Source organism: Cuculus canorus, chromosome 14 (genome assembly GCF_017976375.1).
Source record: "Cuculus canorus isolate bCucCan1 chromosome 14, bCucCan1.pri, whole genome shotgun sequence".
Classification (NCBI taxonomy): Eukaryota; Metazoa; Chordata; class Aves; order Cuculiformes; family Cuculidae; genus Cuculus; species Cuculus canorus.
In genome coordinates, this window is record NC_071414.1 from 10,466,309 (window position 1) to 10,492,404 (window position 26,096).

Below are 26,096 nucleotides of genomic sequence, written 5' to 3' on the forward strand. Positions count from 1 at the left end.
GAACTCCTGGCCAGGAAGATAGAGCAGCACAGTGCAAAGACAGTCATGGAATGGGTATGATTGCTGTTGGGGTTTATGGGGGAGCGTTCAGGGTTATCTTGTAGTGTGGACTGATTCTTATGTATTTCAGCAAAGGGAATGCTTTTTTTTTTTTTTTTTAACCAGGAGGTTGTGATTAATGGCCGTGACAGTTTGCGCTCCAGGATGGGTTTCTAATGAAGCCCTTCGGTTGCCTCTCTCTGGGTTTAATACCCCCTGGGCTGAACTCGCTGCCTTAGTGCGCCCATTTGTTAGTGCAGGGCTTTGTAGAGGAAGAGGGAGATCACCGTACTGGGGATTTGGGGGATCTCAAGGCTACCAACTCGGTGTTTATATCACATCTATCACCTCCCTTTTAGCCCTTACCCTTTGGAGCCTGCAGGAGATGTCCTTTATTTTTGGGAAATAACGCCTTACTTTGGCAAACTCAGGCTGCGCCTCTGGAAGTTTGGGGTTTTTTTTTCCCCACTTTTTCAACTACATACACAAAATGCTTTTCCCTTTTCCCTGCCAGCGTGTCCAATAGCTGGAAACCCTGGGAGCCTGGGCAGAAGGTGGGCTTCCCCCTGCGAGCCGGGGATGCTGCGGAATGGGCTGTTCGGTGGGCGCTGCTGCCCCCTGGCGGCGCCCCCCCGCACCCCGGGGGCTCCTCGGGGCTGGGGACAGGCTGCCTCTGCTCCGGGCTCCTCTTATATCCATAGGCGACAGCTTTTCAGCGCCTCTCATACGGCCGGGGCTGCTAAAACAATTAGAAAAAAGGTCTTTCCCCTCCTCCCCCACCCCCACCCCCCCCGAAGTTATTCTTTCTCATTTGTAGTTCTTCCCCGCCTCTGAGCAGCTAAGTGCGCTAAAATTCTGGGAAATGACATGGAGCAGCGGTTCAGTGCCAAAGGAAAAATCAATGCTGCTTGTTCTTCTAAGTGGGTGGAGAAATCCCACTTGTCACCGTCTGTATCTCATGAGCCCGCAGCTGCAGCGCGGTGCATTGCTGCCGAGCACCTTCCCAGGAAGGACTCCTGCCTGTGATGGGTGTCCCTGGGTCCCACACAATGCGTATGAATGCCTGCTGTGCCTTTGAGGACAAAATGACAACAGGTATTGAAACTAACTTCTTCTAAATGCTGTTTGCCAGGTGTCTGGAGCCACCCACCCACGCCCTAGCAGGTGAGCTGGGTACACCCGGTGGGAAAAGCCATCCTGTCTTTGCAGAGCAACAGCCTGATCATCATCTGTAAAGCACAGCAGAGACAGACAACCCCACTGCTCTCAGCACAGGGTCCTCTGCATCACTGTATCAATAACTTGCATGAAATATATCAATATATTACTTCAGGCAGCATCATTTGTGCTAAAAGCAAATTAATCATAGAATAGTTTGGGTTGGAAGGGACCTTAAAGATCACCTAGGTCCAACCCCCTTGCCATGGGCAGGGACATGTCCCATTAGATCAGGCTGCCCAAGGCCCATCCAACCTGCCTTGAACACCTCCAGGGATGGGGCAGCCACAATTTCCTGGGGAAACCTGTGCCAGTGCCTCACTGGTTTCATAGTGAAGAAATTCTTCTTTATGTCTAGTGTAAATCTGCCCCTCTCCAGTTTACACCCATTGCCTATCATCCTATCACTACAAGCCTTTGTAAACAGTCCGTCCACAGCTTTCTTTGTAGCCCCTTCAGGTGCTGGAAGGTCGCTGTAAGGTCTCCTTGGAGTCTTCTCCAGGCTGAACAAGCCCGACTCTCAGCCTTTCCTCGTATGGGAGGTGCTCCAGCCCTCTGGTCATCCTTGTAGCCCTCCTCTGGACCCATTCCAGCAGCTCCATATCCTTCTTATGTTGAGGATTCCAGAAGTGGACACAATACTCCAGATGAGGTCTCACAAGAGAAGAACAGAGGCGCACAATTCCCTCCCTCAACCCGCTGGCAAGCTCCCTCGACCTGGCCAAAAGCAACCTCGTGGAGCTGGTTACTCCTGAGAGCGGGAGGGAGGGACTGGGGTGGTACAAAGCTGTCTCCTTGCTGCGCTAAGCTTGTCTAGGCAGTGATTTCTCCCTTTTCACCGCACAGCCAGACAGTGGGACAGAGGCGAAGGGGCAGGACGAGGCAGGAGGGATGCCCTGCAGCCCCCCCCACCTGCCCAGAGGAAGGGGCCGCAGGCTCTGTGCTGCCATTCCTGTGCCCCGAGCCCCTCTCCCTCCTCAGCACCCGGGCTCAGCGTCGCCTTGTGGCCACCCTGTCCCACCACACATGGCGATTCCTCGCCCGCAGCTTGTCTATGTCAACAGCTTTGGCTCCCACCGCTGTGGCTCCCTCATCCGCTATGGCGGAGGCAGCTGGGCTGGGTCCCCACTGAGCCCCACAGGGGAGGCTGCGAGGCCGGGGGCCGCAGGCAGTGCTGGTGGCAGGGCAGCAGGGAGCTGTGGCACCGCAAGGCTCACCGGCCGCCATCACAACATGGGCGAGCAGAGGGGTGAGTACAGGAGCCCGCCTTGTCCTCCTCTTCTGGCAGGAAGATATTTCCCTGCGGGGTGTCATTGATGCTGTCCCCCTGGGGTCATAGAATCATAGAATGGTTTGGGTTGGAAGGGAACTTTGCAGGTCACATAGCGCTACCCCCTACAGCGAGCAGGAACATCTTCGATTGCAGCAGGTTTCACACTGAGGGGTGAACATGGCGCAGGTTTTTGTAAGGTGCCTAGTACGGTCAGTCTGGGTCCTACACCTGGGTCAGGGCAATCCGCAATTTCAGTACAGGATGGGGGACGATGTGATTGAGAACTATCCTGTGGAGAAGGACTTCAGGGTGTTGCTTGATGAGAAGTTTGATGTGAGCCGGCAAAGTCTACTCACAGCCCAGAAGGCCAAACATGTCCTGGGCTGCATCAAAAGCAGTGTGGCCAGCAGGGCGAGGGGGGGATTGCGCCCCTCTATTCCTCTCTTGTGAGACCTCATCTGAAATACTGTGTCCAGTTCTGGAATCCTCAACATAAGAAGGATGTGGAACTGTTGGAACAGGTCCAGAGGAGAGCTGCAAGAAAGCTGGGGAGGGGCTGCTTAAAAAGGCTTGTAGTGATAGGATTAGAGGCAATGGGTATAAACTGGAGAGGGGCAGATTTAGACTGGACATAAGGAGGAATTTCTTCACTACGAAACTGGTGAGGCACTGAGGAAATTGTGGCTGCCCCATCCCTGGAGGTGTTCAAGGCCAGGTTGGATGGGGCCTTGGGCAGCCTGATCTAGTGGGATGCCCCTGCCCATGGCGGGGTGTGGGAAATGGATGATCTTTAAGCTCCCTTCCAACCCAAACTATCCTATGATTTAGGCAGGAGGTGGAACATGATTTTAAACTCACATGAGTGAAAAACTTAATCTCACGCTATTGGGCCCCTCTGCATCCTGGAAGGTGAGGTGGCTGCCTGCATTGCAGTCTTCCCTATTCCTTCCTGTCATAGTGATTAGGCCAAAAATATGCTACATTCAATGATGTTGCTCTTTTACGAACCAAACTTCAGGATTCTTTCTGCCTTTCCTCAGGGGGTTCCTGCCTAACTGCGTTGCTGGCTCTCTCTTTGCAGCAACAGCCTAAAGATGTTTCTTAATTTCTTTCTTTGTGTGTGGGACCAAAGAAAGTTGGGATGGGCATGGGCGTGGGTGCCTTTTCTTGTTTTAACAAAAGCAAACAAAAGAGATTAGGCAGTTTTCCACTGTTTGTGATCTGTTATGAAACATAGCTCTGCTGCACAGGATGAAATAGAGTGAAAATGAAGAACGTGACCTGGCTTCTGAAGAAGCAGTCAGGGTGTGAGCTGAAAATGATGGGTGACACAGATAGGGTGGTCCTAAATTTTACTAACTTGTTGCTCCGCAGCTGTTTTCATTTTCTTGTATTTTTTCCTCCTCCTAAAAGCCATTTTTCCAAAGATGACAAAGTGAAATGTTGCATGAGCCTGTAATTAAAATCTCCAGTTCTGCCAAGTTATTATCTAAGTCATGCCACCCTGTGGCTCGGAGACAGCCTGTGACTATTGGTAACTCAAAGCCTTGTTCTCATGATGTGGATACCTTGGGTATCTGGGGCTGGGGCTGTCGTGACCTGGAGGCTGCTGGTTTGCCTGAAGTTCTTCTTCAGCAGGAGATGAGTCCACAGCTGTGACTGCATTCAGCAGACCCACATGGGTCACCATTTTCTCAGCTGCATGCCATACCCCGCCTGTCCACAAGCTCCCTGGAAAACCATTGTCCTTTCCATACAGGGAACTCGCCCAAATCATTCCTCTTGTGGCTATGTGTATCTTGAGTCCGCAAGATCAACCTGCCCTTCCTGCTTCTGGTTTTTACTGGTAGCAGAAGCAATTTGTCTGGTTTCTTGCCTCAATATACTCACCAGTTCCTCTTTTTGCTCAGGCAGAATTCTAGCAACGGCCATAGCAAGGGGGGAAAAAGGGGAAATAAAAGCTAGTTGTATTGCCCAGAAATCTGTTCACTTAGTTCTTGGTTGCCTTACCATTTTGTGAGGTGTGAGACAGCCAATTGTCCCATGGTTATAATGGAGAAACTAAGTAAGGTGATAGCATAACATGAGGACTGATGTTCTGTAACCTGCTGGGACCAGAAATACGCATCCTTTTAGAAATTACTCATGAATTCATTGTAAACACTCAGAATATGCTTTATAAATTCTCTTCCTAGGTGACCTTCAAGATGCCAAGGCTGACACCTTTGACTTTCCCTTCCCTTCAAGAAATGTTGATAAAGTAATTAAACGAAAGAAGAAAAAGGTATGAAATGTGGGAGCTAAATTAGCTAAATTGCTTTCTGCTTTTTCTGTGTATGTCTATGCAAGAGCATGAGGACGATTAAAAGATCGAATTGGTAGTCTGTTATTGAAAACCTTACTTACAGAAAAGAAAAATGGTACTATTTTTTGTCTCTGGAGGCTTTAAAATTCTGGCTTTCATTCAATCAAGCACTTAAGCATGTGCTTACCTTGAAAAATGAGAGCATGCTGTTGACGTAAAGCCTGTACTGAAATGCTTTGCTGGATTTGGGCCAGGGTGCTGCACACCTTGCTGGGTGAAACTCAGCAAAGAAAAGCTCTGCAGCTCCTCTTCCTCCTATGTTTTAAACAAAGAAATCCCATGGGTTACAAATAAGCGAAGGCAAAAATGAGAGGTATTATAACACCACAGGAGTAGCAATACACAATGACTTTCTGTTTCACAAATGTATTTCTGTTCCTGTTCAGTAGTTCAACAAATACTTGAAATTTTAAAAGGCATATTTATTAAAACAGTAACTCATTATGAGATTTTGTAATGTGTGAAGTACAAGTAATCAGACAGACCGTAATATAGTAATGTCACAGATACTTGATTTAAAACCAGAAAAATTCTACTGACTTCAGAGGAACAGCTAATAACATACTATAATATCGCTCTTCTAGTACATTAAACAGTCTTCAAAAAGAATGAGGAACATGTATTATGTTTTAGCAATAAATGTCCATGAGAAAGGAATTATCTTTAGATTTAAACTAGTTTCATGGATGGGGTCCAGCAAAAGTCATAATGTTAGCATGTTAACAGCCATTTATATTTGTTAGGCTGCCTTTCTGTCTGAATGCCTTTGTCAACAGTTCAAATTTAATATTTTCAAGACACAAGTTTGAAATGTGCCCACTATGGGCAATGCTTTATTCCTCTAAAATAAAGCTCATCAACATCTATAGAACAGATTAATATGGATTTGATATAAAACAGTCAAGGACATTTCTATTCTGGAATGTGAGCATAGAATCTGAATTATAGCACTGTTGAGGGTTTACATGGAAAAGGTTTTGCTCCTGGAAAAAATAAGCAATCTTACCACTGCACCGCTTTCGGATTACTTTGAAGAGAGTTTAAGGACTCTGCCCATGTTTTCATAAGCTCTTCTTATCAAGAAGGGCACTTTACAAGTCCTGGATAAACAAGAATTCTAGGCAAGAAAGGAGGAGGGTCTCTCATGTGGAAACTCATGGAGTAATTTATGGGTTTTGACTTTTACATAGAGGTGATTCTTCCAGAGTATCCTACATATATATATATCCCTCCTCCACATCTTCCCCTTCCCAATCCTTAACAAAAAAAAAAAAAATGGTTGGATGTCATAGTCATGATGGAGAAGTCAAAGCTCTGCTCTATAGATGTTCTGGTGCAAATTTTTTATACGCTTCACTGAGAAAGTTCCATTTTATCTTTCAGTCTGAAGTCTGGCTTAAGGTCTGGAAAGTAATTTCAAAAATGCTTGAAGAAAATGAAAAGTTCCGAAGTCGACTCTTGACTTGCAATCAGTTTAATAGAGAAGGTAAGCAATGAACTGATAATGTTTTATTTTACTAGAGAAAACAATTTATTAATGCGAGTGCTTTGACTGACGATCCCTAGGTTTAAGGTCCAATCAGCTGTTGGTTTTGGTCAATAGGTTTTACAACTCACAAATCAGGGAATTCATTACATGCTTTAGACACTTGTAGTCATATTTGAAAAATCCTTGTGTTTCATTGAGCATCTTGTATGTATTAATATGGAAGAAGCATTGCAGAAGTGTTTGCTGCAGTCTAACATGAATGATATGAAGAGAAAATATCTGCAAGTTTTTCTGGCATGATATGTGTAATTAAACTATTATTCACAGATCGGTCTAAGGCAGTACTTGTATGAATAATAATTTATTTTTTCACATAGGAAAATAGTGGTTGGTTTCATACAGACAATAAATAAAATATATGCTCCCCAAAGGTAGCTGTTACACAATTTAACATAACCATCAAACATGTTGTCAGACTGTGCCCTCAATACAGCTATTTCATTTCTGGAAAATTACTTGGAAATTAAAACTGGTGCTCTGCATAGAGACAGCTTCAATTAAAGACATTGTAGTTGCTGCACAATTTAAGATAATACAGTGCATGCTTACAATGTAATTGGAATTTCTCTCTTCACAGTCTGATGAATTTTTAGGAAAAAAATATCCTAGTCAATTAAGAGTTACCAGGCAAGTTAAAAAATGACATATTCACCCACAGCACCTCTGCTAATTTACTTTTGTGTTCACAGAAGTTTTCCATGTGTAAGCATGTCAGGGTATGTAGCAAAACATACACCTAGTTGTCAGTATCTTACTTTTGTGAAGCATTGTGTTTGCATACTGATTTGATTTCTGCATAGGTTAGAAGAAAATATTTCCTCAAAAATTTTCTTCATGAGGACAAAACAAGTCCGATTGTGGTTCAAAATAGGTATCTATCTACCCCCGTGGATTTTCTTTCTGACCTACACAGTGGATATTATTGGAACAGTAGAATTCCACAATATGTTGTAACAACATATTCTGCAAATATTCTGCACTATGTGGAAAAGCACTTCTCTTTGCTTTTAAAACCAGTTCCTGATTACTTCTGGTATAAGATCCTGAGTATTAATTATGTGCTATTGATATTGTTTATACCAATCATGATGCTATTCTCTTCTGTCATATTTCCATCTATTTCTCTCTTCCTCAAGCAGAGAAGCTCCAGTCTACTAAATCTCTCCTCATATGGAAACTGTTTCCTGGCTATAGGGTGCATAGGGCATCCATATTATTGTGGTAATGAGAGTAATTATTTGCAACTGTAACACTAATCTGACTCATCCCTGTAAAAATGAGGACCTATGAAATATAAGAATTCCCCAGGGTTTCCTCTATAACACCCGTTGCAGAAGACACTGTAACACTGTGCTTCTGTACCACATCTAAAGGTTTTCATCTAGCAGGTACTTTCTCCTGCAGCTCAGACTATTACAGAAGTTTTTGTGTATACTGTATGTAGGACTGAGCAGTCACTGAAGAAAAAAAGTAAGTCTTTTGCTGTTTTTGTTTGCTTACTTTTAAGAAAAAGGAAAATAAGAGACAAGGAAAACTCTTTAATACATCATTGCCTCCAAAATCTCCAGTTATTGTAAAAAAGCCAAGAATTCTGCTGAAAATAAATGATCTCCTAGGTGGATTTACCATCTCAACATAATGGCTGCTAATCTGTTTTTCTGTTTGTTAAGGATGTGCAATGTGCTGCTTTGTCAAGTTTGTATTTATGGAGAGGGCCTATTCCCTTTTCAGATGATACTAATTTCTTTTTGTCATCTGGAGGGAGAGCTTTGTCTTTATATATATATTTTCCAGTGACTTAAAAAAAACCAACCAAACAACCATCCCCTCCTCCCCCAACACTGCTTTATCCTTAACTGTAATTGTACCTTAATTTTCAGGACCTTTAATTGAGAATCTACTACTAAGCCCTATTTAGGTGAAAACCATCAATTTGAATACTTTCTTTCTAATTAGCAGGTCTTACACAAATCAAGGAGAGAAGTCTCCTATTGATCTGAATTTTTCATTAAACAAGAAGCAAGTGGAATAATTCTAGCAGACATCTAGATATGCATCAACAAATCTGAATAAACTGGCTTCATTTTTATCTTTTTTTTAAAAACTAGATTAATAAAGCTAGAAAATTAATGCTGCATTTTATTGCCTCTATAAATAGTTTTCTTAAGAGAACAAAAAACTACTTGAATTCTAACACTACCTATTTAATCCTTGGAATCCTGCAATTAAGATTAGATTCAGTGTGGCTGAGAATGACCATGTGCCTTTGCATAATATTCTCCCACAGGCAATGCTATGAACCAAAGTTCACAGAATGAGGCATCCTACCTGGACAGGGTATGTATGTGGTCCATTAATTGCCAAGCAAGCTTAAATGCTAAAATAAACAAAATAATCACATTAAAAAGACACACTGATGTCATTTACTGTTATTAATAGTATACTTTACTGACACTGGGCTCGAATGTCTTCCAAAATTTCGGTCGTGTTTGGGAAGCAGAATAGCTCTGTCCTCAGCAGGAAGGGCTGTGTGCATTGCCAAGGCTGGGAATGGGATTTTGCATTTTTATTGAGCTAATCCTTTCCATGATGATCTAAAATAAAACCTGAAGAATCCGCATAGGGTCTGTATTTGTCACGATTTATATCTGACTTTTTTCTATTAAAGAGAATGCACCACTTCACTTTTGTCATCTCTTTTCTCTAGGAGGAGACCATCTTTGGCTGGGTATAGCAAGAAAATAAAGGAAGATTCAATTCAAAAGTAAATATAATGTAGTGAAAGTTTTTAAGTTTTTTGTTTGATCTAGTTCTTACTGAAGTCAGTGGCAAGGCTGTAAGTGATTTCTGTGAACACAGGTTCTCTGTTCTTTGTTTGTTGTATGTGGATCTACTGATTAAGAGGTTTGTTTTTACAGTGTCTTAAACAGCTCTGTTGCGAGATATTTATTTCAAGTCATTAAGTCTAGTGTTTCACTTAGCTATTAGTTTTCAAAAGCTTTTTAACGAGCATAATATTGTGACAGTTTGCTTGCGAAATAATAGAGATACACATTTAGGGTTGACTCTGTATTTATATCTATTATTTTGTAGCTTGTCAGAACCATAAACAAACACAAATTCAGTAAGGCAGAACTCCACACAAGATACAAAGAAACAATTTTTTTTCTTACTGATTTGAATAAATTTGACTTTATTATGTTAAAATAATACACAATTATCCTTCTGTTCATTCATCCATTTATACATGAATCTCAGCAAGTATTTTGAATATGAAACCAGGTGAATGTTTTCTGTCTTACTGTTCATTGTGAAGCACACAATGATATCATCATAATCAGACAGTATTGTTTATGTAACTGACTTCAATAACACAATATAGTTTTCTTCTGTTACACAGTTTCGTACTTGAACTCTTGATTGACTGTTAAACCTTTTAAACTAGCAAATTGTGTAAATGGAATATGAAGACTGCATAAAAATAGTATGTATGTGGATTTCCTCTCTGTAGATAAAGCATTCACCTGTCAAAATTAGACATCCTTGGTTTCAATAAAAGGATTGTTTTCTCATTGCATAATGTTTGCAGATATAATGACTGGAATGTCATGAGTGCTGAGCTTTAATAACATGCTAGTTGGTCATTAAGAAGCAAAACATTTGGAAATGTTTAATCTCTGTTTTCTTAATAGTAAAAATGCAACTATATAACTGGGATGTGCCTTTCTTGATGACAGCTCTGGCATCAGGGTTCTTTTCTCATTTGTGGTTGAGTAATATTCTGACTTTACTTAAAATAGTTGACATTTCAGCTTGGAAAATGAAGTGAGGAAGGAAAGTATTCAATTGAGATATGATCATTTTTCTGGCAGAGTAAAAATGTCATAGTTCTCTGATATTTTAAAAATACATGTTTGGAGTCACACTTTTTATTTTGGTCTGTACTAAGGGAGATCATCTCTCTGTTCCCACAGTTCTACCAATGAAATCTTTGCATAGAGAGTATTTAGTTTATAATCCTGGACTGTAAATTCTAGAGTTGTTGCTGTAATGTTTCTTTTCTTGTAAATTACAGCTGCAGTTGGCACCTTACTGGCACAAACTTAAGGAGCCCTGGAAACAAAGCTTTTCTTCCAGGTGCATAATTGCTACTTCTACAGGATAGATGAGATGCATTAGCTTAAATCTCTGAATGAAAATCAGCCAAGTCATTAAGATTTTTTTGATAGATATAGACCTTTGTCAGTGGGACTATTCTAAATCATTTTAAAGAGAAAACATTATAAAGCATAAATATGGTACTAGTTCATCCCTATCTTTTCACCTCTCACAATCTGAGAAGTCTGTACAGACCGGTTGTCAGCAGCTGCCAGGGCTATCTGGTAGTGTTCCACCTGCTTGCTTCAGCTGCTTTTCATGTATGTAAACAACCAGAAGGTGCAGGGGAAGACTCAAGCCCTATAAAACAGGTTTGATGTTTTATTGCTACACATGTGGGAACAGAGGAGTACCAGCTCCCCCTTCGTGTGTTCAGGGACCAGTGAGGTGTGACAGCCTAGCCCCAGCACTGCCCAGCTTCAGCGGCTGTGCTACATCTTGTGGGGAAACAGAGGAGCCTGGACTCATGTGCTGTGCTGCTTCACTTTCATCCAGGTGTAATTTGAAGGGAGGACCTATGCAGCATCAACCTTGCCATATGGCTTTATACTTGTTAACATCCTGCTAATCAAGAGAAATAACTATCTACTGCCTTCCTTATTAATCCCAGCAAATCCATCTGCTTGCATACAATATGCCTCTGTTCTGCTTTCACCTCACTTCCAGAACACAGGTAATGTCCAGAGTGGAGGCTGGTGAGCAGCAATGCTTCTCAGCCTGCAACGTCTGTGAAACCGCAAGTAAGAGCCAGCGGCCCCTTCCCAGAAACGCTGTGGTGGTGGTGGTGATACAATCAATTGGTTGGGATCTACTAACAGAAAAGAAATTCCAGTTGGCAGTACTTTGAAAGGGATCTTACGTTTCAAATCAATTTGGGCCAGAATGCAGCGGGGCAAAAAGGGATGTGTTGATTTAAGTTTAATTTCAAACTCTTTGGGTGATGATGTCTAACTTACTTATTAATCTAGGGACAAAATTTGAAGGGTACTGTTGTGAACAAGAGTAATCAGAGCAGTTAAGCTGATAAAAAAAAGAGTCTGGAGAAAAATCTAGCTCAAGATACAGACCAGCTGACACATACACTATTGCTATCCGCTCAGGCCCCTGGAGTAATGATCCAAGTAAGTACCATCTTCAACAAGAAAAAGTGTTAGTTTATATAGGAAAAACTTTATTTAAGCCTTCCTTGTTAAAAGGAGTTAGAAATGAAGAAGGGAACCTCAGGGCACTACCTCATACACTTGAGATTCAGAAAATAACCAGTTCTCCTTACTTTTCACTGCAGAACCAAAAGCAAGTGTCACATCATCCTGCTGTTGTTCCTGGGAAGCAGTGTCGGTCTTTCACATTCTTCAAAATACCTATCAGTTACCTGAAATTTTTAATAACAAATCTCACTTGGAGTGTGAACTGAAGCAGATGTGAAAAGATAGAGGTCGTGCTTGTCTTTGCTTTGCCTTGTTCTCAATATGTAATTTGCCTTTCTACACAGAACGAAAACTCTAGCTTATTCTAAAAGTTTGAAAATTTTTCATCTCAACCCTGTGAAGAGTTGCCAAGAGATCTGAGGAGGTACCTTGCGGTAGAGAGGTGGGAGGGAGCAGCCAGGGCACACAGAGAAGCTGAAAACATTGCTGCTAAATTCTTGTTATCTGTAAATAATAGTGCCAGCCACTTGTCTCGACATCATCTGAATAAGTGTCTTCTTGTTCTGTGTTTCATAAATACAAATGACACTATGTGAAGGTAAGCAATGGAGAGAAAGGCCTTTGGTTTGTTATACTGCTATTCCTTGCTAGTTAGAGATTTGCTGGTAGAACGAAGTTAAGCTGGAAATAGCACATCTGCTGCGTCTGAAATATTTTGATTGAAGTCATCCCATTTGGTGAGTTCTTGACGAGTTGAGCTCCCTTGGTTCTTGAAGTACTTCTTGAAGTACTTCTTGGTAGGTTAGCCCACACAGGGCAGTCTCCTCTGTCTTAGAGTAGCCTGTCCAGTGGCACTAAGGACTGTCCAGGGCTTGGGGTCTTGAAACTCCAGCTAGTAGTCCAGGGCAACCACTTCCAACCTGCTGCAAAGCTAAAAGCATGAAAAGCCTGGGAGCTTGAGGTCTGCTTTGATTTCCGTGCCTGGAAGCACTAAGAAGCTTGGTGAAGCAGCTCTTGCAGTCTCTGATGAGGAGCTGTGAGTTTGGGCCAGCTTCCCAGGGTAGTCCTCAGCTAAGACTACACAAGGAGCCAGAGGTTCTTGGAGCTACTGTGTGAAGCTGGTGTTTGCAGATGCTGCTGCTATTGCCAGAGACTATATCCCCGATCAACCGCAGGCTTGGGAACTTGGGAATTGGGTTTCGGAAGAGTTTTGATGTTTCTTAAGTGACCTTTCTGGGAATTTCCAGTTTGTGGGCATTTTCAAAAGAGTTTGTTTCCTGCTCGATTTGGACCAAAGCCACCAATTGAGATAAAACCCCATTTCCTGCAAACTAGAGGCTTGGCAGGCAGCTCTTCTGCTCATGCCCTATCTGCTCTGGTGGTGTGATGAATCGAATTCCTCTGCCCTAATAACAGTCCTATGGCCTGTGAGGTTATCATAACTGGCCATTACAACATAATCAATCATCAGGATTAATAACATTTCATTGCTGATTCCTTCCATTAAAAGATTTCAGCTCTTAAGCAAAACTTGAGAACAGGATGTGGAGTTTCTAACATGGTCAAATTTTGGGAAAGAATAAGGTGACCTTTCTCTTCACTGAACATTTATGTCCCGTAAATGTCTTTGTCTTTAGGGCCCTCTGTGGTAGTCAATGTTCATGCTTTAACTTTAAAGCTTCTAATACAATTTTGCATGGACTTTGACTAAAGAATAGCCTTCAGCAGGCAGTTCAGTTCTGGGTTTTTTTTGTGGGGAAGTGACTGAAAGCAAATTTTGGGCATACGTGACATTTTCTGTGTGCTGTAGGCCCTTAAATATAAACAAAACCAGGATGCAACTTTGATTTATAGCTTTTGTAAATAATTCTCAGTGACATGGGCAGGTTTGCGTATTATGGATATTTTCATTGCATAAGTGCTTATATAACTATGATGACAGGAATTTGCATAAAAACCCAAAGCTTTCATGAGTTTAACATTATAGACTTTACAGCAAATTGAAGTAGCAGGGGAACCTATCATTTAATCGGAAACTTACTTTATGAGGAAAAGAGCAAAGTTTCTTGAAGCATATCAAGGCCACAGCGAATTTTTAATAAGTACTCAGGAAGTTGCTCACTTGTTAGTGACAGCACCACGGCCATCTGATCTGATGGAGAAAAATTAATGTTTGAAAGTTTCTGCCTGCCTAGAAGGTAGTGAAAATCCATGTGTGCAGCTGCAGTTTCATTTTGTTAGAAGCGAAAGATATGGATGCCTCTAAAGAAATATGGAGTATGCCTTCATACAGAGAGAGGCTGCAAGCCTCCTACAAGGTGCTGAGTGCTTTCACTTCTCATCGACTGCGGTACCTCTTAGAATGGGTTATATCACCTCTTCTGTGCTGTACGTGTGGGGCATGTTAACGAGAGCATCTCCTCCTTTCTCTACATTGTGAACCCATGTGTGTGTCTCATCCAAGTGACTCAGTTGAACTCTGAATGTTGCTGGGCTGCTTGTAAACATGTCTGATTTGTGTAGTCTCCCAGAGATCATGACAAGAATACATTCATGCTGTGAAAGTGTAAAATTTATTGCACGACTGGCATCCCTGCATAGACAAGGAACGGAGGCAGATTAAAAGAGCTGTGCAGGAAGGTTCACTAAGGGGCTGACAAACACTCCCTCTCTTCCAGAATCTTCGTAATCTCTTGTATTTTAAAATGAATAATAAATTAACATGTTTTTTTTTTTTTTCCTGTTCTGATGTATGCTTATTTTTTGTTCTACTTTGTGTGTGACAGGAAGTCAGCGGTACTGATATAATTCTGTATAATGGATGAGTTCCTCCATAGCAATGACTACAAGTAGTTAACCCCCAACTTAAAGTGTACATGATCACTTTTTACATCCCTTGGTATTTTAAATTCCTTTAACTACATATAGAGTAAAAATTCTTGACTGTGGTGCTTATTTGTATATGGAGTGATCTCCTCAGGAAAGGAACAGAAGTGCCCGACTGTCATCCTAAACTGAGCAAATCAGTAGGGGATAAGCAGTGAGGAGCTGTTTGGAGCGGAGACAGGGAACAGAAACGTGTCCTTTTATAATGTCTCCAGGTCTGCAGTTCCCTCTTGCAGTTCAGGCAAGCATTTAGTGGTAATAGTTCCATATTTGGGGTTTAGGTTGAAGTGAGATTCTTTCCCATGTTGATGTGCTCTGCCTAAATATTACTTTCCGTCCATATCACAGTGCTTTGTCCAGGAAAATACAAATCTGATTTCTGACTATATAGGTTTGTTCAGATGCAGGACTTGGATCAGGGCTGGGTTTGATTTAAAGTGTCTTCTTAAAGTCTGTATTTCTTACCGTTTTTCACTGTTGTATTAGACTCATTTTGAAAGGAATTAATGTGAATGTCCGAGAAACAAACATGATCTTTTGGAAGATGGATGATGTAATTCCTAGGGTTGCCCTACCTTGACTACCTTGCCTAGTCTGTCTTCTTGAGACTTTGTCCTCACTTTGTGCCTTCAACATTCATACTTTATCTTATTAGTAATTTCTACTGCCTGTTCATATGTTTTTAAATACTTTCATTGAAAGCCTGATCCTGTTTTTTTAATATATGAAAACAGATAAAAATTTATGTTACTTACAATAATGAGCAAGAACACTACAGGGAAAAATGCATGGTATGCAGGAAATATATTTTATTAAAAGAGCCAATAAGCATAAGAATTTCATAGATCAAGGAGCAAGTAAGTAAAACAGTATTCATTAACACTGAAGAGAAGTTGACTTATATGTTCAGGCTTGAAGTAGGTAGAGGTTGAACTATTTGGTGACTGACATTTTGTTTACAAGTTGTGGAATTCGCAATACAGTGAAGTGCTGTACCCAGGCCCTATAACAAACATTATGCTTCTTGACGATGCCAAATCTTCAGTGTAAACTGGTAATGAACACAGTAATTCTGCTCTGATTTGTTTAACTGGAAATAGAAAATAATACATTGTGGGAGTCTTATAAAAAGACTAAAAAGAGGCATATATTTTTGTTCACAGAAGAAATATATTGTTTATTCCTCTGGAGTCGCATATTGCTCATACTGCTGCTTTGTCTTTTTGCCAGTCACTGAGCTGCTCTGCGTGGGTGGAAATGTCAGACTCTGTATTTTGCCCCATAAGAAAATCTGTATGTTACTCTCTGATTTCTAAAATTCAGTTGGGTTTGCTCTAATGTTGACCCAAGAGAATATTCACTTCTAGGATCTTGCTGGCAAGTTTAGGCATCTGTTTTTCCATAAAGCATCCTGTTATGTAAATTTACTCCTGGCAGTTTGTCTGTTGGTGAAAGATGCATTTTGCAAAGAGGTATTTTCAATCTGAAATGGGGCACACTGGCCTTAAGTAGTTACAGGACTAGTTCAGTGTCATAGAGGAAATGGAAGTTACTGGATGTAATGCCAAGGAAGGCGTTGAGAGATTGAATAGCTCTCTGCACGTCTCTCTGCACCACACTACCAAAACTCTCAGATGGTGCTACTGAAAGACATTGCTGAAAATGTGCTTTTACCCAGAAAAGTCATAAGGTAAAAGTGGCGTCTGCTCACTTATTGCAGGTTCCCACTGCTAGTACTCACAAGTAAAACTCTTCTAGTGAAAATGTTGCTCTGTCTGCCAATGCTTGAGTGCTGGCAATGCTGACCTCTGTTCTCTGGGTTATATGGAATATCTCCAGCAGAGTCTAGTTCTGTTTAGTTATCAGTAGATTTGCAATTCTATGGGAATATTTTGCAGTGGTAGCAGTGCACAAGCAGGAATGGGATTCACCTCATCGCTTCTTAGCTATGTAACTCTGAGGAGTATTCAAGTATAACGAACAAAAGTTAATATATAAAACTCCACAAGCATATTGGTGTATTCAAGTGAGTAGATGTGCTAAATAAGCAGCTAACCTTATTTGCAATCTTATTTTCATGGTGTAACCACAACTTTCTGCAGGTTTGCATAAGTGATTCTAGAGGTTTAACATCAGGATGTTTGCAATAAATGTTTTCTAAGTCAGAGGCTAAGAAGGTATTTTGGCTAGCAAGATATTCACTGCTAATGTTGATGTGCATGAAAATTACTCAGTTTTCAGATCACAGAATGCACTTGCAAGCTATGAAAGGCTTTTGCTTTTCAACAGAGCACTCTCATGTCCCTTGGTAAGTACCAGATAAAGGTGGAAAACCACAATGCCATTTCTATGGACTCACAATGCAATGGTTCCTTTGCATTTTTAAATAATAATTCTAGTCCCTCGGCTGAAAACAGCCATTTGCTAAAAGCAGAGCTAGTTTAGATAAATGTATGAATTCAGTAGAAGCTAACTATGGAGTCTATGAATCTCTTTGGATGGTCAAATCAATTCAGATTATATAATCTGTAACATATCGAAAGTTGAGGAAAGAGTTGCTGCAATTGCACTTTCTTGCTTGGTGCATCTGCCAAGCTGGGGAGAGGCTGAGAAACTGGGGATTGTCCAGCCTGGAGAAGGCTCAGGGGGTTCAAAGATGGCCTCTTCTCAGTTGTGCCCAGTGACAGGACAAGGGACAATGGGCCCAAAGTGAAATGCAGGGAATTTCATTTAAACATAAGAAAAACTATTTTATTATGAAGGTGGCTGAATGTTGGAGCAGGTTTCCCAGAGTACTTGTGGTATCTACAACCTCTGACATATTAAAAACCCGACTGGCCACAGCCTTCAGCAACCCACTTTTGCTGTCCATGCTTTAAGCAGGAGGATTGGACTGGGTGGTCTCCAGAGGTTCCTGTCAGACAGCCTCGGTGACGCTGTACATGAATGATATGAAGGCTCTGATAGGAGCCTGGTCCAGTGCTCCTGTAGGACCAGAGGAATTTGGCTCAGGATCTGGAGAGTGAGCAGTGTTTGGGATGAGACTGGGCTTCTATCATCACTTGCAAAGTAAGTGCTTTTGGATTTTCTTGCAGCCTCCATATTTTGAAGGTCCTAATTCTAATCCTGAGCCAAACTATATATTTGCCATATATTTGCACACAACCTAGACAAGATGGGCACTGGCAGTTGATTTCTAGTATTACTACAACACTAAAACATTGTAGTAATTTCATTAATAACCTTTGATGAGTGTTTTTATGTCCTTCTTCAGATGTATAGAGCATAAGTCCTACATTTTCCCTTATCTGCAGGACGCAAACTGCCAACTTTCTATGTAGGTATCTATTCCTGGTCCAGTTTGCAGGAACTTGGAGTTGTAGTTACTGTGAAAATCTTGTTGAGTCTTGAGCAGAACATGCTTCTGATGGATGAGATCTGAGGGGGATTCTGCTTCTGAGTTTAAGAAATCTTTCCTGAATTTCCTTAATGTGAACTCCCCAAAACCTTATGACGTGATCACTTTTTTTCAGAGGATTCTGAGAACATCCAAAAGCTGCCTGCTGAGAAATCTTAACACTCTGAGTAAAAGTTATCCAAAGGTAAGTTTTGTATGTGGCAGAAACTTATCCTTAAAACCAGAGAAGCTCTCTTGGATGAAATTTTCTGCAGAAGTTTGGCTTTGTGTAGAAATGTGATATAGAAAATTCCAACCCAAGCATTAAAAGCTGGCGAAGCTACTGGAAACAGGCTCTTTAATAGGCTACGTAAGGTGATATTAGTAGAAAGTAGTCTTAGCTGCCTCACTTCTGCTGTCTGCCTCTCAGCACTTCTTGCTCTAGACATTGAACTGCCGTACTGTGAACAAGCTCATACCAACGCATTAAGCACTTTCACTTGCTCTGCGAAACTATGGCTTTAAATGAATTTTCACAAGTGAGTTCTGAAAGGCTTTATTATGGAAACAGTTCACGCCTTTTAGGAGTATATTTAGGACCTGCAAAAGATGCCAAGTTGCAAACTCTGGAGGCAAATTCTATATTTATAAACAAATCAGGCCAAAGTCATCCCAAAGTATCCTCTGTCTCCAAGCAAAGTGCTTCACTCTCATCCTGTGGGGGCTGGTGACCTCAGCGATACTGGCGGGGGAGACTGTATGTGCTGGCATGCCAGCCCGGCAATTTGTGGTATAACCTCCTGTCAAGGTGGTGGTGTGTTTCCAGTCTGGCTTCTGGAAACAGGAGGAGAGTCCTACACAAAGCTGAGCAGGGCCAGGGGCTTGCTCCTGTTCTGCTGCTCTGGAGTTTTAGTGGACACCGGGGAGCAGTGACTGACCTTGTGCAATGCCCTAGCAATGGACGCTGTGGCCAATGGTAATGAAGGCCAAAGGAGGACAACGCGGTGCCCACTTGCCCCAGTAGCAACATCAGTCCTGTCTACCTCCCTACAGCACTGCAGCTGTCCTGGGACTCACTCAACCCCCCATCTTTCTCTGTGTCTGCATTTCAAAGAATCATAGAATGCTTTGTGTCGGAAGGGACCTCAAAGCCCATTCAGCTCCAAGCCCCCTGCCATGCCCAGGGACACCTGGGCATCAGTTTGCTGAAAGCCCCATCCAGCCTGGCCTTGAACATCTTCAGGAATGGGGCATCCACAGCTTCTCTGGGTAACCTGTGCCGGCTTCTCACCACCCTCAGAGTGAAAAATTTCTTCCTAATATCTCATCTAAACCTCCCATCTTTCAGCTTAAACCCTTTTCCCCTCATCCTATTCCTGCACTCCCTGATAAAGGGTCCTCCCTAGATTTCCTGGAGCCCCTTTCCCTGTTGGAAACTGCTCTAAGGTCTCTTTGGAGCCTTTTCTTCTCCAGGCTAAGCAAGCCCAACTCTCCCAGCCTGCCCTCATGTGGGAGGTGCTCCAGCCCTCAGATAACCTTTGTGGACTCCTCTGAACTTGCTTTTACAGATCCATGTCCATCCTGTGCTGAAGACTCCAGAACTGAACACCCATGGAAGTGTCCCAGCTTGCATGTGGCCATCTCTGACCTTTCTGCAGCTGCATTTGGCCTTGCGCAATGCATTCCTGCAGGGTGCAGCTGCTGCAGGGCCCTCTACCAGCCCTCTACCTCCCTGCAAACCCACCTGAACTGATACAATTCCTTCTTGCAGCTCCACCGCCCACTTGCAGCCTCACTGGTATGGATGCATTTCCCACCTGCAGCCTCACCGGTATGGATGCAATTCCCACCCACGGCCGCACCGGTGCAATTCCCACTTGCAGTCTTACCAGTTCGGATGCAGTTCCCACTTTCAGCCTCTCCGGTACGGATGAGATTCTCCCCGCAGCCTGCAGGGGGCGCCAGCTCGGCCCGGGGCGCGCGGCCGTGGGCGGCGTGGCCGCCAGGGGGTGCGCGAGGCCGCGGCGGGCGGGCAGGCGGTGGCTGGGGAGGGCGGGGGGAGCCGCCGCCCGCTCCCGCCCTCAGTCGCGCGAGCGGAGCCGCAGCCGAGCGCAGGGCGCAGCGCTGTCCCTTCAGCACCGCTCCCCGCGCCGCTAATTGCAATTAACGGAAACCTTTCCCCCCCGCCCCCGCCCGCATCCCCGCCTCCCCCCGCCCCCCCCGGGCTCAGCCGCCGCCGGTCACCGCGTGGTTTGCAGTAAGTAGGGGCGCGGGGAGGAGGGACCCCCCGAGCCCTCCGGGGTGTGGGGTCTGCGAGGGAGGGGCTGCACCCGCCACGGGGGCTGAAATAAAATGGGGGGGGGGGGTTAGTGTCCGAAGCATCCCTGGGACCAGGGTGACAGTGGGGCATGCATCCCATTCCCTATGAAGGGTTGTGGGGGTGGCACCCCATGGAGCGGGATGACAGTGGGAGATGCATCCCGTTGCCTAGGAATGGCTGTGGGGTGACATCCCTGGGAACAGGGTGACAGTAGGACATGCATCCCATTACCCAGGAATGGTTGCAGGGTGACATCCCATGGACCAGTCTGTCAGTAGGAGATGCATCCCATCCCCAGGAACGGTTGCGGGAGTGGCAGTCCCCATCGGTAACGCTGCGTGCGGTGTCGGTGCGTTGGGGGCAGCCATGCCCGGGCTCACAGTGGGGCTTTTTAAGGGCTATTTGTGAGGTGTCTGCATCTTCACAGCAAAATGCATGAAGTCAGGTCCTGGTGCGGTCTATCTGGAAACCCAGGCGTAAAAGCCCAAGTAACCGATTTGCCAAGTCAAGCCGAGCAGGGTAAGGCAGAAATCCTTCCTTTCCCGCTGCTCCTGTGACATTGTCCATCTGGCTGGTTTTAGGTCTGGAAAGCAAGGTCCGAGAATGGTGAAGCTGGGGAGTAATTTGAACGACAAGAACAACAAACAACCATCCAACGAAGATGGTTTTCAGACAGTTCCTTTGATCACACCTTTGGAAGTAAATCACCTGCAGTTCCCGGCTCCGGAAAAGGTAAAATCAAACGGTACTCCTGCATGATGATGCACACATTCCTGCCCCTTGGTTTGCACTGCTTTGGTAACTTATTGGTCTCTGCTTATATGAAGGCACAGTGCTTATTCAATAAACAAAAAGGGGTTATCTTTTGTAGTGTGTTTATCTGTTTTAACACGGCAAATAAGCAAGCAGTTTCCCCCATCTCCTTCTCTCTTCAATAAAAGCCCCAAATATTCATTCCTTCATAAATACAACTGGAAAAGGCTCAGTGTATTTCTCTTGGAGAAACTGAGGAGCAGTTTACAATGGTTTATTGCCAGTAAGATTAATTGCTTGTATTAACGTGATAACTCTCCTGAAATAGCAGCTATTTTAATTAGCTCAGTTAAGGTTTGTTTTCTTCTCCATGGCTTTGTAAAGCTTATTTGGGCATTGAGGGTGCTGATTTCCCTGAAGAGAGCAGCTGACTTCCCCCATGCATGGAGTGGGGATGGAGCAATCCAGGGATTCATTTCCCCGATTGGCTCCAGCTGGGGGACATCTTTGTCCCCTGCCCACTCAACACTCTCAGAACTGGATGCTGCACCAAAACGTCCAGAAATGTGCATTGGTGACTGGCTGCAGTTTGGTAGTTGAGGTTTTTTAGCGGCAGTGTGTACTAGGAAATCTTTTGTCTATATCGATGCAGTGACAAAGCATATCAATAAAACCTGGTGAGTTCATGATGAGATCATAAAAATCTGTGTGCACCAACAGCCCTTACAAAAACAAAGCCTGTCTGCAATGTAGTTCCCAGATACTACAGAGATGGAGCCAACTCACCCAAAAGTACAGACAGAATGATTAGATCTCATGGGATAATAGAATAATAGCAAAATTAACGCTGGTGATTATTAAAGGTATATCCTATTTATACTGTATTTTGTGCTACAGTACAAATTTTAACAAAATTCATTAGGAGAACAGGATGATTGATGAGATAGGCAAAATATGTTTATTTTATGATTGAGCTGAATCAACTGCCTTGACATCTTGGGAACCAGTGCTGTGCCAGACAAAGGAGCTAGTTCCGTTCTTGATGTGCCTCACGGCAATCAGGAACAACTTCACTGCATTCAAGGGAGTTGCACTTCCATGAATTGTTGTGAATGAGAAGCTAAACCAGCCCTTATCTACGACTCTGATAAATAAGATTAAGCAAGATAATTCAGGCAAAGCAGCATGATTTATCAGAAAGGTCTGAAAAGCTCAGAGGAAATGGTAGATTTGTAAGAGGGGCTCATTTGATGCTAGTACAAATGGTGCATTGAGATCATGCAGTGTCACACGACGTGAAATTCAAATGACTGGTGTATCAAGTGAGACGTGGATAACCTAAAAAGAGTCCTTTCAAGCTAATAAAGTGGTAATAAGTGTTTTCATGACCACCACGTTCAAATTGCCTGTTGGTGAACAAACACTGGAGTGTATTGGTCTGATGTGATACCTTGCTGATTTTTCTGTTTAAACATGCCTACATCAATAATTCACTTGTTGTTAGGTTATATTACCTTCATTAGCATATATTACTGTCAATGCATCTACTGACATCCATATTTTGCTTTGCTGGAAGGGTGGGATGTATCTCCAGGAGTGTTAAGCGTGATTCAGAACTCATTACAGTCAACGGTATTGATTTCTGCAGTCTGTGTTTCGTTTCCTTTGTGCAGTAGGCCTGGAGTTAAGGGTGACTGGAGATCCGTTCACAAAAAGTAGAGGTTATTTATGATAAAAGCAAAATAATTCACAACCTGCTTCCTTTGCTCTTTGTAGAACAGATTCTGTTGGGGTGAGTTCACCCTGGGGCAGAGGGTTGTTTAAAGACCTGCTAATAAGGAGTTGAGCCTCAGGAGCAAAGCTTGGGCAGAGGTTAAGTGGGAGGGGGAAATCTCAGCTTTGTACTCAGGGAAGCAAAGCTGCTACTGAGTTCAGTCGGGCTCAGCCTGAGGAAGAGCAGACATGGATTTCAGGTCTTTCAGAGAGTATTCTTGTTTGGACTTGCCTTGCAGTCAGGAGGCAGGGTTGAAAAAAACCCAACAAACCCTAAAATCGATTTGAAGGTCCTTTCCATCCCGAACTGTTCAATGATTTTATTCCTAATACCTGCCAGCAGTTGATTTTTAGCTTGGGAGAGCGAGGACACAAGCCAAGGCACTGCCTGTGCCTCTTGCGTGGGATGCCACATATATTATCGAAGCCAAATGAGGTTTGGTGTTGGGGTCTGTCTGCAACAGCTCAGATTGGCTTTGTCGCTCCTTTTCCCAAATGCAAATCGGTTGCTGCTGACTTTATCTACCGAGAGGCCCTGCTCCCTGCGGATCTTGTCTCTTTGCCGCTGCAACAAAGAGCTGCTGCACCCAGGCATTTCCCTGGAAGTGAAATCTGAGGGGAAAAAAGGAAAAAAACCCTGCTGAATACTCTCTTTCTGGTCTTCTCATCACCATTACAGGGCATCTTCATTTAAGATAATATAAGCTTTCAACATGGGTATATATAACCTTGGGTCCGGGGCAATCCCGGGTGCATCAAAACCAGAGCGGGAGGTTGGACTGCAGCTTGGGGCTGTGCTTGCACTGCCTTCTGTCTCTCTGGTAGAGGAGAAATAGTGGAGGCTTTGGCTAGCGACCCAGGGGTGCCTGGATCTGTGTGGGGCAATCCCCCCGCTGTTCTTACCACTGCATTCACCTGCTGTACCTATACTGCATGGCAAAGGTTTGCAAGCTCTAATTCATAGGCTTTTTCCAGCTGAGCCTTAGGCACCTGCATGCAAGCTGAAGAAAAACAAATCTGTTGCCAGTGTACTTACCTTTGCAGAACCTGCAAAGCCTGTGGAATCTAGACTGAAAATTGTGTTTTAAGGGCTTTAAAAAAACAATTTTTCTTCATTTCAAGGGTATTTTTGTAACTGAATCACTTGAGAGTCACTCAAAGCGACTCTCAGCATTAACCTCTGTAGTTGTTTCATCATAGCTTCATCTCTTTCAAAGTGTTTTCTGTGTCTGGATTCCCTCTCAGAGAAAGAATACAGAGAAATAATATGAAAATGAGGCTTTTGCTCATGCGATGTAATCCCTGAAGCCCATCTCTTTTCAGATAGTTCCTTGATTTGAAGAAATCATGTATGGGGGTGATGGGGGGCAGCGCTTACAGATATTCTTAAATTTACCGGCTTCCTTTTAGGGATGCTTTCCTAACGGGCTTGTTTTTCAAAGTGCTGTGAGCTCAGCAGCTCCCTCTGACTTCCACCTTGATGCTGCTGGAAAAAAGCAGGCAGGAATTCAGGAGGCTTGAATTTGGCAACCTTTTCTAAAAATTACTGGCCACTGGACTGACTGTTTCTTGTTCCACCAAAGAAGGATGTCTCCTCGCGAGGCTCGTGCTATTCCTCCTGCAGCATCAGCATTCTTGTCGTTCTGTCAGCAGTTGTATGGCTGCAAGGGGAGAAATGTACCCGGGTCAGTAATTTCTCCCTTAGGGTGTTAAGCCAGCTGTGTATTTATATTTATTGACTATCTTCAAGCATTTTCCTTGCTCCCCTATTCTCTTGCTGGGGTGGCATTTGCAGAAGGCAGCAGATGCTCTTAAATAATTTTTGTGTAGCCTTTTTTGCTGAAATCCATCCCTGTAACAGAAATAATAGCCATGACCGGTGACAAGCCCTGGACCTGGCTTTTTGTCTCTAAATTTCATTTCTTCTTATTCTAAAGGCAAAATAAAAGAAGTCTCTTTTCTTTCAGGGCCAAGGGGGAAAAAGGTAGCCGTTCACTTATTTTTCTAGGCATAGACAGAGTGCTTCGGCTGTAATTGTTTAGTCTTTCTGCAATGATAATGCTAAAAGATATGCAGCTTTTCAGGGACCATACTGTTTCACTTAAATTTTAAATGAGGCAAACATCTGGGGACCCCTTAGTCTCATAGGCTCGCTACAGTATAATCCAGCAGGAAACGTCTCTGTTCTGGCAGTAAAAATCCTAATTTTACATAACACAAAAGTGCATGAAAGCTATTGTCAGGGCTGAAAAAAAACATCCGGCGTCTCTTTTGTGGGGAAAGCTGAAGAAGGCTTATCATGTGGCTCATTGTTCTTTATTTTGAATGCATCTGGAGGCTTGAGAAATAATTTCTCTGGTGACAAATTCCTGTCATCCAACGCAAGAAAGAAGAAAATAGATGTGACTGCTCTCTTCAAATGCTTTTCCCACCCCGTGCCTCTGCCTTTTGCCCTTCCTGGCTGCACCCCTCTCTGAGTGGTTGAGGCTGTGCATTTACACGGACTAATCAAGAGCTCCTGACATCAGGAGGGTCCCTTGTGTTCACTGCCTCTCCCTATTGGTTTAACAGAAAATAATGTTTTGTCCTGGCCAGCTGAGCAGGCATAATTAATAGTACACTGGATTAGTGCTTTGGTACCTAGGGGACTACTTGCGGCTCTGTCCTGAAATACTGATATCAGTTTGCCTTCTGTGGAGCGGCTCTGGCCAGCCTGAAGGCACGCGCTGTCGGGGCAGCGTCGAGCTTGTTTCGGGGTGTCACTACATGTGCTGTGGGCTCAGGCAGCTCATCCTTGCTTGCTGCTGTCTGGGAGGGCTCCTGATGCAGCTGGGAACAGGCGTCTGTTCTCCTGCTGCTGGTGGTTTGCTGGGATGGAGCAACTGGCAAAAGGAGAGACGGGTCAAGGCTAGTAATTCTGGCAATTGAAGGAAGGAAGAGTAAAAGGGAGGAGGAGGATGCAAAGGGAAAGAAAGTGTAGCTAAAAGCAAGGGGGGGGGGGGAAGAGAGGGTGATGCAAATATGAAGGAATGGGTGGGCTGTCTTTCCTTTCCCCACCCTTTCCTTTCACCACTTGGGATCTTCTGCCTAATCCCCACAAAACACCAAAGCCTGAGCCTTCCTCCCCTGTGACATCTGTCCCCCTTCTGCACTGTGCAAATCCATTTGTCCTCTAAATGTGTATTTGAACGTAAACACTGCTGCTCATTAAGCTGCA

The 26,096-nt window shown here is 43.5% G+C and overlaps 2 protein-coding genes across 3 annotated transcripts in view; both read left to right on the plus strand.

Annotated features, from left to right (window-relative positions):
• The first annotated feature begins 869 nt into the window (after positions 1 to 869).
• C14H5orf47 (chromosome 14 C5orf47 homolog) lies at positions 870 to 10,065 on the plus strand. 2 transcript variants are annotated; one of them, XM_054079904.1, is made up of 5 exons: positions 870 to 1,203; positions 4,726 to 4,814; positions 6,279 to 6,381; positions 8,732 to 8,781; positions 9,152 to 10,065. In XM_054079904.1, exons 1-5 carry the CDS (start codon positions 1,158 to 1,160, stop codon positions 9,176 to 9,178), a joined length of 315 nt encoding a protein of 104 aa, XP_053935879.1. In that variant the 5' UTR covers positions 870 to 1,157; the 3' UTR covers positions 9,179 to 10,065. The 2 variants fall into 2 exon arrangements, with proteins under 2 accessions (XP_053935879.1, XP_053935878.1); XM_054079903.1 differs by having other exon boundaries at positions 870 to 1,134.
• A 10,134-nt stretch (positions 10,066 to 20,199) lies between these two features.
• Positions 20,200 to 26,096, plus strand: part of NSG2 (neuronal vesicle trafficking associated 2) — a 36,715-nt gene continuing 30,818 nt past the window's right edge. The window contains exons 1-2 of the mRNA XM_009568039.2: positions 20,200 to 20,290; positions 20,935 to 21,085. Of these exons, the coding sequence (XP_009566334.2) occupies positions 20,957 to 21,085 (129 nt within the window). The 5' untranslated portion in view covers positions 20,200 to 20,290; positions 20,935 to 20,956. The remainder of the gene's footprint in view (positions 20,291 to 20,934; positions 21,086 to 26,096) is intronic.

Bases quoted from the DNA above. Each gene is read 5' to 3' on its own strand.
- C14H5orf47 (XM_054079903.1), top strand. From the start codon at position 1,065: ATGGGTGTCCCTGGGTCCCACACAATGCGTATGAATGCCTGCTGTGCC. The intron at 1,135-4,725 runs GTATTGAAACTA...TTCTCTTCCTAG, and splicing joins TGAGGACAAAATGACAACAG to GTGACCTTCAAGATGCCAAG. The intron at 8,782-9,151 runs GTATGTATGTGG...TCTTTTCTCTAG, and splicing joins AGGCATCCTACCTGGACAGG to GAGGAGACCATCTTTGGCTG.